Here is a 14,590-nt window from a genome sequence, read left to right as displayed (position 1 = left end):
TCTTAACTCTCACTACATAGTTACTGTATTTAAAAATCACTTTGGAATACATTGTCTGGCACCAAACTAGAGAGATGCAGCACTTCCTCCACATCAAAGTAGGCAGGCAGAAATTATTGCATACGGGAAAGGCACACTTGAACTTAAAAGATCAAAGCAAAAGCTGTACAGGTTCTGTACCACTGGCACATGCCCAGGATGCAATGAAGTATTTGGAACTGTTGCTGGCTGCCACTTATCAAGAGCCCAGAGTGCACTGAGTTCTGTATTACCATAATTATGTTACACTGCAAATCCATGCAGCTGAGCATATTCCTGGACTTCTAACATTTGAAAAATTTATTGACACATTACACACTGTTAATGACTGATGAACATGACATCAGCAGCTTCCAGTCAACCCCTGATTCTTGGAAAATTTACTTTATACTGCCTTTATTAATCCACTGGGACTGTACTGCACTCAGGGGTGGGTTTTTTTTTTAAATATATGATTCCAAGTACTTCCCATTATGCTTATGAAATTATGCACTATGTTTGACTCACCAACAAATTCCACCACTCACCTCAAGCATGGTGCCATATTAAATATTGTCTTAAATGCTACTCTTCTTGCAAAATTGCTGTTACCCTCTTTTCTGTACTCTAAGATGACAATCAGTGTACCAGCCTAAATTATATTGCAAAGACTTAAAAGTCATAAAAATACATATCTTAGATTCTTAAATCCTGAGCCAAAAAATAATCCTTCAACAGAAAGAAATGCTATAGCTACTTCTACTTGAATATTCAAAACTGGACAGAGTTCAGCACAATAATGTTATTTAAATAAATACTTCAGTTACCCAAACCTTAGGGTTTTTTGGTTTTTTTAGAAGTTTGACTTATGCTAGGGTTATGTGTGGAAGTCAGTCAACCAGGAGCTCTTCAATGAAGAGAAGGAACTGCTACTCTGGAAATCCCACTGAAGTGAACAGGAGGAATGGAAATACCAGGTGAAAATATATACTCTGTACAGTGTACCCAATAACAAGTAAAAATACTCACAAGGAAAGAGTTTAAAGCCATAGACATTCAAACAGCTAAGCAGCTCCACAAGGAGTTGAGAATTGCAGTTAAATAAATCCTATTTTACATGGACTTTGACTACTGAGCAGAGCTGCTCACTCACATTACTCATTGTAATTGCTCATTACAAAACAGAAGTTGCAGAAAATACTAAAAAGCTTTTCAAAAAAGAAAGGTCAAGCACAGCACCATGTTACAACAGCCTGAAAAACCCAAAGCAAAAGCCAAAGTACTTTCTTGAGAAAGCAGTTCACTTAATTCTTTGAAATTTTGGTAGCAAACCACTTCCCAAGCTCTCATAAAAATTTAACTGACTATAAAATACTACAGAACTGGACACAGCAAAATGATTGCAAGTATGAGAGCCTTGGAGAACAGCTCAGGAAAAGCAGCACACACAAAAAAATCCAGCCCTCAAATGCAGCAGCACAAAACAATCAGGTGTCTGACTTCATTTTATGACAATGGCTGTCAGACACTGAAGCACTTAATGCAGTGCTTCAAAGGGCCAAAGTTTAAATGAGCAAACACACCCCTGAAACCCTCAATTTTCCTATGGGCTCCCATTGACAGAAGCCCAGAAAAAACAGCACAGAAATTTGACCAGCTCAGAAAACAGAATCCATTGTACCCCTACAGTACAAAGTCAAATTTCTGGTGGCTGTCAGAGCTGGTCCCAGGGTTAAACCCCACATTCCCACAAAACTTGCTTCATCCTCAGATAACCAAGTTTTTTTGACAAGACACGACTTCCAAGTATTAAGCCCTCAATATTTGACTATTTTCTAGTAGTTGCAAAAGTGCAAATTATAGATAGAATAAAATTTTTTTGCAGGTACATCCAAGACATTAATTTTCAATGTTTGGGAATGTTTTCTTTAATTACAGTGTAACTACCCTTTCCCCATTACCCTGTAATTTTCATAAGTGCTGTAATTCACTTGGGCAAGTTTCTCATCTTTCTCCATTTTGTACACTGCTGCTACTTTTGCAAGATCAGTGTTGTGTCTAGAACTCACTACTCTGAAAACATTTCCACGGCATTTTTACGAATTTTATTTACATTACAGCTCAGTTAGATGTGAACATGAGAGCAGTCCTAGTCTATTGCACAGCTATAATTATTGAAAACCAAGAGTAACAGTAAAACTGAAAACATCTTGGGAAGTATTCCACTGTTTTCTCTGAGAGTTTGTCTGGTTGCAGAGCAAAGATAATCAGAGCAATGGGATACTTGACAGGAAGGGTGTAAATGCAGAGCAAATAAAAAAAACACTTTCAAGTCAGCTACACCAGATATTGTTCTTTGAAGGTCTCGTTATTTTTGTTACATAAATTAAGCTGTTACCTTAAGCTTTGGTTTTTCTTTGTAAATATTTCCAATACTCTCTTATGAAGTACACAATTACATTATGCCTTACATAAACTGACTTCTATAATCTCTTTAATAATGGACTCCCCTGACAATTCAAAGACAATTAAGCATTTGTCTGGGAATGGTTACCTCAGCTCTCAAGCCAGCTAACGTCAGTAGAAATAAGCTCAATACTTGCTCAGAATATTCATTTAAATTACAGAAATGCTCCTTCAAAAAGAAGCTCATTTGCTCAACAACTCTTGTTTCAACAAAGTTAGAAGTAAGGTCATTCAAAAATTCTTTCTATAAGGCTGCTAAGAACCTAACTAGGCTAACAGAACAACCTCAGTTTTGTACTTCCTCTCCAGCTATACCATGAATGAGATTATGTTCCCTCAGACATCAGTCTAAATGAAAGTATTCCCCAAAAAAACCCAATAAAATTAAGAGAATTAACAAATTCTTCCTCATTCTTTGAAAATGAAATGCAGTATCAAACAAGATATTTCTTATTTGAACAAAAACAGTGACTGAGTCAACATCACAAGTGAACATACTTTCAGAGAATGAGCATTTTAAACAATAACACGATTCAATATGAAAAAGGTTCTTTCCTTAAATAAGCAAAATAAACAAGGAGCTGCCCTACCCAGAAAGGGGAAAGGCCACCACAGTGTCCCCAGGGTTCAGCTCCCATCAGAAGGAGTCCTTTTCAAATACCTGATTCAAAACACTACCAAGACCTTTTCCCAAGCTGGTATTTATAGTAATGTCAAACCTGGAGAGGGATCATTTTGGAGGTAAAAAAAACCACTGAGCAAGATAAAATAGGTGGGGTAGGATTGAAGAGCATAAGCTTAATGAAACATTATCACAACATTATCAGACAGGTCAGTTATAAAATGTCTCCAAATGAAAAGCAAAATGGCATTATCAAGCCTGAATATCTCTAACACATCATAGCAAACAAATTGCTGTTATTACCAGCTTAGAGTCCTCTGGTTTGCATAAATCCTGGTACGTATGTTCAGTCAGGGAGGTCACATTTCTAAGCCTGTACTCTGCAGAGCAACAGGAATACCTGCTTCTTTATTTTTCATTACAGAATCGAAAAGCTGATTTCCAAATAATTCTGTAATTTGTGTGGAATACACCTGCTAAAGTCAGAGTTCTAGTGAGATATATAAGCATTTAACATCAACACTAGAAAACCTCCAGTGAACATCAAAAATAACTGCAGAGTGTCTCTCCAGGCAGAACTGCTCTTGCACCACTGCTGTTCTACAGCCCCACAGAGCAGGAGCTCCTCACTGCTGGCAGGGGAGGAGGGATCCTCTGAGGGATCCTCTCTAGGTATTGCTGTTATCCTTGTTAGAGTCAGAAAACAGGTAACTGCACCCCATTGAGATGGAGGGGCTGTAAATACAGGAATAAAGTGACTGTAACTGAAGCACACCTAATGAATGCAGCAAGCAGGTAATGCCAGAGTGAGTGCAGTCATGCAGGGAGACCCTGAAACATCTCAAATCAGACATGAAGGGAAGAATTTCAATGTGGTGAAACATTTGTATCAAACTCATGCTTGAATGCAATATTCAGAAGAAAACCAAGTTTTTCAAGGAAACTATAAAGCAAATTTGTTCTCTGTGAATCTAAGCTGTAAATAATGGCAAGTTTTAGACATAACTTTGATTATTACATAAGTCAGTGTCATTATAGAAGAAAAAACAAAACTGCGTGCCAAGGCCTTAAACACTGTAAATAGGAAACAAATAGTCTTACCCCAGAAATAAGAAATACTTTACAGAAGTCCAAAACAGGTAAAATCTGCAAAAAACTGGCAGCTTCCAGAGTGTCCTGAAGGTTGTCCATGTTAAGGGAAAGTTTTGCAGTATAGATGAAATCAATGATCTTCTTTAGGCCTATTTTGTTCACACCATGAAGCTTAATGCACATTAAATCTTGTTCCTTCATTCCTCCTGAAACAGACATGCAGGTAAATGTAAATGATCATTTCAATGGGGTTGAAATTATTTCATAAATTTAGAGATAATTAAAATATAATTTTAAAATTTAATTTAAAAATCCCATATGCAATAGTAGAGAGAGATGTTTAGTCCACAGTGTTGTTTGCAGTCCTGGACTGATTCACAAAAAAAAAAAAAATCAGTGAACTCAGCACTGAACTTGTGTCTGACTGTCTGAATTAGAGCAATTTGGAGCAGCAATTTGGAGATAGCAGTACATGGCTTTAATAAAAACACCACCTGTGAACATGGCCTTGAAGTAATCACTTGCAGAAGCCATCATTGCTCTGTGCACAGGGAACACCTCATCACCATCTCCAGGAACGAGCGTCACGTCACAGAGCAAACCTTCCACTCGCAGCTGGTCAAAGCCCTGCAGGAAGAGCACAATGCAAAGCAGCCCTTGGATTTGGGAGGAGAGCAGCAATCTCTTATTTCCTTTATGTAAATATTTGTTTAATTTCATGTACATGTGCAGTGTAGGTCCAAAAAAGTGACAAAGAAATAATTTGTCATCTTAAAACCATTATCTGTAATATATTCAATGATTAGTATTCATTGAAGACGAGCAGAATAATCATTATTTTCCAGATACAGCTGATGAATGCCAAGTACACCAGGCCATGGAAAGTAGTTTTATTCAAATAATTAAGTTATTTCCAGGAAGGAGTTTATTTTGTAAGCTTTCACAATAGCAGTTTTTTCAGGTAGGCACTGCTATCTTTTTTGGACCTATCCCTTCTGGTCACATATGCCTTCTAGATTTAATTCTGTTCCACAGCAATTTAAGGGGTTTGCAGCCTAACAGGCTGCAAAAGTCTGTGACCTGAAAGGAAAGTAGTTACCAGTTCTATGATTATCAAATTTGTTACCAAAGCTGACATGCTAAAAACTCCAAAATAAGCTCCCATTATACATCTGGTCTCTGAATTACTTATAACATCTAACTGTAATAAAAAATAAAATCATCTACAGTGGCATCCTAGAGCAAGATTTCTTCCAAAGATGTGCCTGGTTGTGTATACTGGAGGATGGATGAAATACTCTCTTCATTCACTGTGGAACAGAAACTCAAACATAAACCATTTTCCTATTATTTTCTAGTATTTTTCTAATACTAGCAAGAATGTAAATATTGTCAGTATAGATGTCCTACCACACAGTAGTGCCATAGTCAGACCCAGCACAGGGCATTACACCAAACCTGGCAGGGCTCTGCTATGTAAGGGACATGCCTAATGTAATTAAATAATGGTATTTAATTGAGCTTCTTTGATACAGCTCTCATGTCAGAGTTGAAATGTTGTTACCTCTAAGAACTTGAGAGTGAACTGGGACATGACTCCAGGAAAAGGCCAGGTTTTTTTAAGCTGCTGCTGAAGGTTGAGCCTCTGTCTCAGAGGAAAGCAAGTCCCAAGCCATGCTTGCTTGTGGGCATTGACGGCACAAGAACATGAGAGTTTTTGAGGCTTTACAGGAATTACTAGACTAATAAAATCTATTGAGTGGACACATTGTTTAGAGCAGCCAAAAATCTCAGTACAGCTCAATAGAGGATGAGAATATTTAATTACCTGTAACACCACAGAACTGTGAGTATTGCTGGTGAAAAATCTGGTGGTTCCTGTCTTCGAAGACTGCAGGTGGGCAGAGACGCCCATATCGCTGCTGCCAAGAGACACTTTCATATGAGGATCCTCCTCTTCCACCAGGGATCTACGGGAATGGGAACAGAGAAACCTCAAGACCAAAGTCATTTTCATTCAGTGATCTTTTGTTTTAAACCCACAGTCTTCTGGGATGAAATGTAACAGCACAGGGGCTACAGGAAAAAAAAAATCAGCAGGCAACAGAATCAGTCCTTAGTGGTTCCCTTCAGCTAATTCAAGAAAGTGAAGGGTTAACAGTCTCTAAAAAGGCATAACTGCTTTTTTGATTGTAAGTTTTTCCTTTTCCTTCCATCCCCAGCTCCCTGATTTAGACAATTGAACACTGTTACTTCTACAATCCAGTATTGTAGGATGTTTATAGAGGTTTCATCTGGTTCCCAAAATTAAGCATCTTAGCTTTTCCTTGCCAAACTGGTGAAACATTGAAACTCTAAGTGTAATATTTAAAAAAAGTATTTTCATTCTTATAGCTTGCATTGCCTCATCCATGCATGACTATTCATAATAGAAAATATACATCATGGAGTTTCAAGCTGCAGTTGCAGTTTTTAACCTGCTTTTAGAAACACACAATTAGAACTCCTTCAGAATATGATATCCAGTATTCTGCTACTGTCCAGGCAAACACTTAATAATTTTAATTTAAGATGTGATTCCAAGCAATTACTGTCCAAATCTAGACAGGACAAGCTAATTTTAGGTAGAGTTGTTAAAGAATTACTGCAGTATTATTAGCCTACTATTTTAATCTTCAGATATAAATTAGGTTACATCTGAGAGCCTAACTAGGCTAACCTGTAATTATTATACAATGTTAATAAAATTCTTCCACAGAAATATTAACACCAACTAGTTTCTGTAACTTCTGTGATTTAATGTTCTACCTATGAGCCTGTATAGAGGTCTAATGAATATGTACACAATTTTAATTAGCAAACATAAGCTATAAATCCACAGAAGAGGGCATCTCCATTTTTAATCAAGTATTTCCACATCTCAAAAAAGATTTATAGCTGTTTGACAGAATTGATGCAAATTTCAGATACAGAAAGTTTTCCAAATTTTAAACATGCAGGTTAAAACATTGGCCTTCAAACCAGTTTCAGAAATTACTTTAAGTAACAAGAATGTGCTTAAATCCCCCTCCTTTTCCCCAGTTTTGATTATGATCACTATGTAAAGACAAATTTGGAATTTGTGGAAGAAAAATAATTTTCATAATTTCCTTTTTAAAAAAAAAAACATTTACCCCCACCTTCTTTGGGTACAAAGACCACATAGAGCACTTTCTGAAACTCACATATTATCCTCATAGCATTGATGTGCCTTGTTCAAAGCCATGAGTACAAAAGGTCAGCTACAAAAACATATTCAAAACAAATTCACCATTCAACAGCGTACATGGGTTTGAAACATGGGTGAGATTTTATGCACACAGACATAACATTGTAGGAACAAGGGTACATCTGAGCAGCTGTGACTTCTAATGTACTCAGCTGAATAAACTAATGTGGATCAACTGCAGCATGCAAGATTTGTGCTATTTTTGAAACACAATTATCTCTATTTTATAAAACAAATCCAGAGTCATTTAAACAAAGTTTACAGGGTATACCTTAAAAAAGGGCTCTCCAGACTATCTCTGCATCCAACAAACACAATATGCAACAGAGCAGCAAGCAGTTGCTGGCTCACAACCCAAAATATCTTTGTTCACTCAGTTCTACGGTGTTTTGGGTTTGGTGAGTTCTATTTATTTCAGTTTTCATACAATTGCATAGAGGCGAGAGTCTTACATAATTTCAAAGGACATCCACTCTCTAAATTTGTACATGTCTTCCTGAGAAGAAATACAAAATAATGTGGGGAGACTTGCAAGCGTGGGCGTGAAGAACAACAGATTCAACAAGCATGAATCTGACTCTTTGCTCTTGAAGCATCTTCCCAAAATGTCAGATCAGATAGATGTTACATGAAGGAGTATTTAAAATACTTTCTCTGAACTCGGAAGAAAACAGAAAACGAACACATCGTTTAAAATCATTCTGAAAAGAAACAGACAAGTAAACCAACTTCCTTGGCTGTTTGGAGTGGGCTTTTTACCATGTTTGCCACATCACTGCTTGACTTCCTGACAGACAGCATAATTCATAAGTTTTACAAATGAAGGCAAAGACCTTGAGCATGATTCATTTATTCCAAGGACAGCTGGGATAATGGAAGCATTTTTCTGAACATGACACACAACTTCCCATAGCTCTGTTCTCTACAGGTTATCTTCCATAGAACACAATGACACAATGCCTTGTTAAAACTGCACAGTCAACAGAGAGGATATAATAAATATTAAAATACTTTCAATACCTAAAAGTAGACATTTGACATGCCTGGTGTGGCTATAAGCAGTTCTCTATCTGATTTTCAATATATAATGAGCAGTTCTCTATCACACACACAAGCTCAGCTGCTCACCACCTGAAGCTCTTCTGCAGAAAAGATTTTCACTATTTCTCTTCCACATTTTCTGTTATGTATGGACAGAAACTTGCACATGTGAATGAAGCATTAAAAACTGCAAACTCCACACTAGAAAAATTCACCAGAGTATAACTTTACAATTCTAGTCCCAAACATTAACTTGGCTGATTCCATGTGAATAAAGACAAGAAGTTTATATTAATCCTGTATGGGGTTTGGCTTATATCTAAACAACTGTGACCAAAAAAAATTGTGATGTGGGTTTTTTGTTTCTTTGTGGGGCCTTGAGGATTTTTGTTTGATTTGTTGTTTTTTAAATACACTGCCACAGTTCAACAGTTCTGGAGGGCTGAGCACCCTCTCCTTTCTGCAGGAAGTGACATTCAGGAGCTGGGTTTGGCAGAAGTTCCAAAGCAAGTCAGCAATAACAGCTGGCAATAAGGCACTGGTCCCCTGAATTCCAGCCCTGTGACATTCACCAAGAGGGAAAGATCACTCGCAGAGTGACCACAAATTCTGCCTTTGTCATTGGCTTGGTAGCAGCTCAGCATTTATCTCCACACACCACCAAGAACCTGGCTTTGGAAGACAAAGTGAAACTACAACAGTGCTTAAGCTCTGTGTAAACCGCAATACACAAAAAGCAAAACCTGATTATTCCATCACATACCCGGCAACAAAATCTTGAAGTATTCAGAATGTAGCTTCTGTTGCAGGGGCTGTAACATTAAGATTCAGAAATAACTCTGCCATTCACACCCAGAACAGATGGGAAATGAGCTGAATGTCCACCTGACTTCCCAACAAAACCCCAGTAAGTACATTTGTCCTGTTTGGACACTTACCAAAGGCATTATTTACATTTATTAACATAGGTCTACTAAGCACTATCATTAACTCAACAGTAATGAAGGCAAATGTATTGATTTTTTTTTTTTTTACTTTAAGTACAGTATATCACAATTAAGCATACTACCAAAGGAGAAAGTTAATTCACTTTCTAATTAATTCTATTGTTCTGATCAATAGAAATCATTAAACAAGAAGTACAGCAGTACTATTTTTAACCAGAGTTTTAAAAAGTTAGGAAACAAAAGAAATTAAAACTACAGCAGCATGTAGTGAGAATTCACAAGCTGCTCTAAATGTGGATGTTAAAATCACCTTCAACACACACACTTGGTCTGGAGAGGGATTGAACATTACAGTAGTTAGCCAAGAGAAAGTTGGAGTTGAATGTGAAATGAATATTAACACTGCAAGAGGAAGGCACAGGAGCTGCCTGACTTTCTGCAACCTCTGGGAAGCAGTGGCTTGCAGCTCAGAGAAAGGTGCCACAGGTTAATTAGTTGCTATCACAAAGTAGGTTGAATCAGAATTTTCTTTCTAACCACATGTTGATTCTTTCAAGTACAGCACAGTTTTTTCCTAGAGGCTACAACCAAATGTGCTTTTCTCATGACTCCAAGTTAATCCTCCAAGTACTTCCAACAGATATTTTTGGAGTGATGAAATACAGAGTGTTCATTATATGGATATTAACATGCTTTAACTTTCCAGCAAATACTGACAGATTTCACTGGCTGGAGTCACAATATGACTCAGAGAGGCAAATTGCTTTCTAAACCACTTAGCAAGTATTAACCTGTTAAAACAGTTCAGAGGCATCCAGGTGATGATAAGCAAAGATCCTTGAAAATTGTGATAGATTTTATTCTCAAATAGAATATTCAAATCATGCAGTTGCCATTTTGTAAAGCTTAGTGGCACAAATGAAATAAACCAATATTCTGTTATGATGTTTTCTTCAGAAGTAGTTGAGTTTATTCTGATGCAACAGGAACAAGGCAACTAAGAATATTATTAAGGATTTTTTCATTTTCATTTCCATCAGTAATCCATTCATCTATTTCTCAGACTATTGTAGAAACTCTTTGAAAACAAAGTAAGGAGATCAGCCTACAGCTACAGATATTTTAGAGTGCATGTTCTCCAATTTATTTAAAACCCAGTCTTACATAACTCAGTAAAAGCTTTGCCAAAGCCAGATCTGCCAGAGAGTGAGTTCTTAATTTGGTGAAGCTCAATAACTCATTTTTGAAAGGACTATAACCTTATTTTCTCTGTCAAATTACTGTTCAATGAACCATGGCCACAAGTGTTCTGGTCACTGGTAAAATGGCTTCTGCTGCAATCACCCCTGGCATGCGCCAGGACTCTGGTATTTATCAGGTAACAAGGACAGAGATTTCAATTTTATATTAGGTTATTCTTATTGCAGGACAAATCTTTATCATTTTATGACCTATCCAACCCCCCCCCCTTGTACATCCCAGGGCTATCCTATGCATGCACCTATGCACGTCATTTGCTAATGAACCTAATCATTAAAAGGCCAGTAAAATACAATAATTTTTTACTTTGTATGCATAATCTGCTAAAGAGTATTTAAGTAGGCTTAGTCTCCAAAAAAACCAAAAATTATTGTCTATGTTGCTGTCCTCCCATTATGAACAGGTGTTCCAACTTCCTGAGTAATGAATTTAGGAATTCAACAAAGTACCTGGCCACCTTGGAGCCCAGTAAGCAGAACTGATAGGGCAGCATTGTATTAAAGAAAATCTTATCAGATTTTTTAAGAAATTCAAATATTAACATAATGTAGATGAAAAATTTATGCAATCGTGGTATTTCACATTTCCATTCCATATCTTCTACTCATACTATTTCAAGAAATCCTTTATTCAGGCAAAGAAGTTACTTTTATACTTGTCCCCCCCTAAAATAACATCTCTTCATTTTACTACTACTTTTTATCAAGAATTTCTAATTCTTTTATGGTATCAGCAACCCAGTAAAACTAACCAGCTTTTATCAACTGCTAATGTTTACTCATTACAAAAAAGTTTCTATTGGAAATGCAAGTTCACCTTTTAAAACACAGATGACTCCAGCTAGGAGAGAAAAGGAAGAGAAAAGGTCATTTTTGTGCCAATGGGTTGACATAGCAAGTTAACTCCTCTCCACAGCCCAAGGAGCAGGTTCAAACTCCAGTTCTGGCTTTGGGGCACACAGGAGCTGCCACTGCTGCTGCTCAAGAGCCAAATGGAGCATGAACACAAGAACAGCACTGGAAGGCAGGACCTAAATTGCTTTGCATGGATCACCTCTGTGACACACACAGTGCATTAGGAGAGGGAATCATGCCTTTTTTTCCTTTATCACTTTCACCAGCTGTCCTACACTACTGGCTTCAGATGTCACTTTTTACTGGACAGTTTAAAGACCAAATTTTTATTAGATGAACTTGAGGCTGCCGCTGAAACTAAAAACACCTTGTATTTGTCAGGCTACTGACTTTCTTTAAAATGCTATTTAATTAGGTTCACTTGAAAGGGGCCACCACAACCAGAAGTTTACAGACCTTCTGCCTCAAGTGAATTATCAATGCACTGTAACTACTGTTAATGCAATCTCCTAAAACAGTAATGGCAGCTAGTGCCAAATACTGCTCACTTTGGACAATGCTCTGATGTTTATATTTTAATATTTCACTTTTTACACCTTATCTTTTTCATACATTAGATGGGCAGCAGTAACAGCTGAACATTTAAAAATACTTGCTTAGTAACTTCATACTGAGCTCTTCTAAATCTCCACTCCAGGAGGAAGTCACAAAGTAAAACTTACTGTTTCTTAAATTAAAAAGCAAATAGATGTCCCATTTTCCACCTTTCCTCTAAAGTGAGGGTGCTCTGTAAAAGAGAACATAAAAACAGGCTCTATAAAATAGACCAAAGCAGTGAGAAGTGGGTTTTTACTTTGACAAAGCTCTGGCCAAGGGAAGCAGGAGATGAAGATACAGCACCTGCAAACCCCCCAAATCCAGCAGAAAGGAAGAAGGTCATTTGTGGGCACACCCTGATGGGCAGAGGCAGGCAGTGCTCCAGCTTCACCTGCTGCTCTGACACTCTCACAGCACAGGATGCTCACTGCAGTGACCAGCTGAAGAAGGTGAAGGCAAAGTCAGTACAGGAGCAGCAGAGCCGGAGCTGCTCTGCCAGCACCATCAGCAGAGGCAGCAAGGGCAACAACAACCACGACCTCACCTGAGGGACAGGGACAATGACATGTGCTTAACCACAGTCAGGCTCCAGGTGAAGCTATTTCTAGAAGAAAAGTTTTGGAGATTAGTACTTAAATGTCAAGCCTTAACCTTTCCTTCCTTTTTCCCCCCTCCTTTTTTTTTTCCTAGTACAGTCAAGTCTCTTAGGACTTCAACACACAATCACCATATTGTGTCCAAGCACACAAGCCCACATCAACAGAAATGATGAGAGCTACTACAAACACTCAGGTGATTGAAGACAGTCTCACTGCTCCCAGCACCAGTGGATCTCAATGGCAAGTTGGAGAACACAGAAACAAAAATACTCCCAACATAACTTAAACCTTTCGTATCACTTTCTAGTAAGGCCACACTGTGACCAAAGCCAGCAGAAGACCAGTTGCCACAAACACAGCAAAGAGGACTGAGCAACATCAACTGTTTAGGTATGACTTCCCAAGAATATGCACACAGAAAATATTCTCTTCAAAACTCCTTCTTAAACAACTAAACAATCACAGGTCTCAAGCTGTTAGCAGCATAATTACAGCCCGCTGGTTAATTCAAATTTGTTTTCCACAGAAACAAAGCAATATTTGGCTCAGTCACTGCTATAAAGCTTTTGTTCCTAACAGCATTTAATCTCTCTGGGAGCCTTAGCATCACATCCACATTTATCTGTTTGACAAAGGGTTTGCATTCATTGAGCCATTCGTAGCTTAAATCTGCACACTTGCATTGTTTAATGATGCTAAATTAGAAACAGTTCACTAATGACTTTTTGCCATAGTTGGAGTTTGTCTGTTGATTCCTCCTATTAGAAACAGAAAAAGCAAGGAAATACACATTTTTTGACTTTTCAACATAAGGAGAAATATTTTATTCCCTTAATGTTGAAAAAGGTAAAATAGGAGAGTCAGAGGTTTCACAGTTCAGGCTGGACTAACACTGCATGTATTTTCTGCTCTTTTTAATTGGTCTTAAGTACCCAAGAGTTAAATAAGAATTTTGACCAGGCAGCTGAATACTTCCTGTGTATTACAAAACACAAAAACCATTCTGCACGCCCCAGCAGATGACAGTTGTACCTCATGTGTCCTCAGTTTCCACACACAGAAATTAGTAAATTAAAATTAGTAAATTAACAGAATGGCTCCTCAGAGACAAATTTAAGGCTAAGGAGGCACCTGCACATTCAATATTTGGTCATAGACCACACATCCCACTGTATTCCTGTAACCAAATTAGGAACTACTCCTCCCAAGAGTGTTGGAGGCTTTTTCCCTATATACTGGTCAGAATAATTCTGACACCTTAAAAGTCAGTAAGATTCTGACTTTAGAGTTTGGGTCCTTATCTACCATTCCTCTTGTTCTGTCACTTCTCACAGATGTCTCAGCACTCCTTTATTGCAGTCTGCCAGAGAGGATGTAGAGGGGCATTAATTACTTTCAATTGTAAAATATTTTTCCCCTATGTGATAAAGCATTTAGATCTATGCATGCCAGAAAAGAGGGGCATGTGACTTGTTCATCCCAAGAAAAACCACAATTGCAATTTAAACATTGATACAATCTTTGTATCAATTAAACAATGGACAGCAGCAACATAGATGCCCACTTCCACTTTAGTGTGATAGCTACACATTATTACACTACAATTCCCATTATTATCATTTAGAACAAGCAACTACTATTTTAAAACTCAAATATTCACCAATCATTTTTTGAAAATCCATAGGTAGCCCCATCCAAATGTCAACAGAAAATACCACTTAACATTAGAAAAGTCAATGATAGAATGTGACTGGAGAACAAGATTTTTTCACCTTAACAAAGAAATAATGGCAAAAATAACAAACAGGCAGAACTGACATGCTGGC

The 14,590-nt window shown here is 37.6% G+C and overlaps 1 protein-coding gene across 3 annotated transcripts in view; it reads right to left on the bottom strand.

Annotated features, from left to right (window-relative positions):
* Positions 1–14,590, bottom strand: part of KLHL13 (kelch like family member 13) — an 80,854-nt gene that overhangs the window by 17,797 nt on the left and 48,467 nt on the right. For all 3 annotated transcript variants that reach the window (XM_066559256.1, XM_066559255.1, XM_066559254.1), the window contains 3 exons: positions 6,027–6,168; positions 4,693–4,825; positions 4,208–4,404 (listed from right to left, as the gene is read on the bottom strand). In XM_066559256.1, the coding sequence (XP_066415353.1) occupies positions 4,208–4,404; positions 4,693–4,825; positions 6,027–6,168 (472 nt within the window). The remainder of the gene's footprint in view (positions 1–4,207; positions 4,405–4,692; positions 4,826–6,026; positions 6,169–14,590) is intronic.

This window comes from Molothrus aeneus, chromosome 14 (genome assembly GCF_037042795.1).
Source record: "Molothrus aeneus isolate 106 chromosome 14, BPBGC_Maene_1.0, whole genome shotgun sequence".
Lineage (NCBI taxonomy): Eukaryota > Metazoa > Chordata > Aves > Passeriformes > Icteridae > Molothrus > Molothrus aeneus.
Note: the sequence above shows the minus strand (reverse complement) of the source record. Positions and strands in the feature narration are given on the sequence as shown.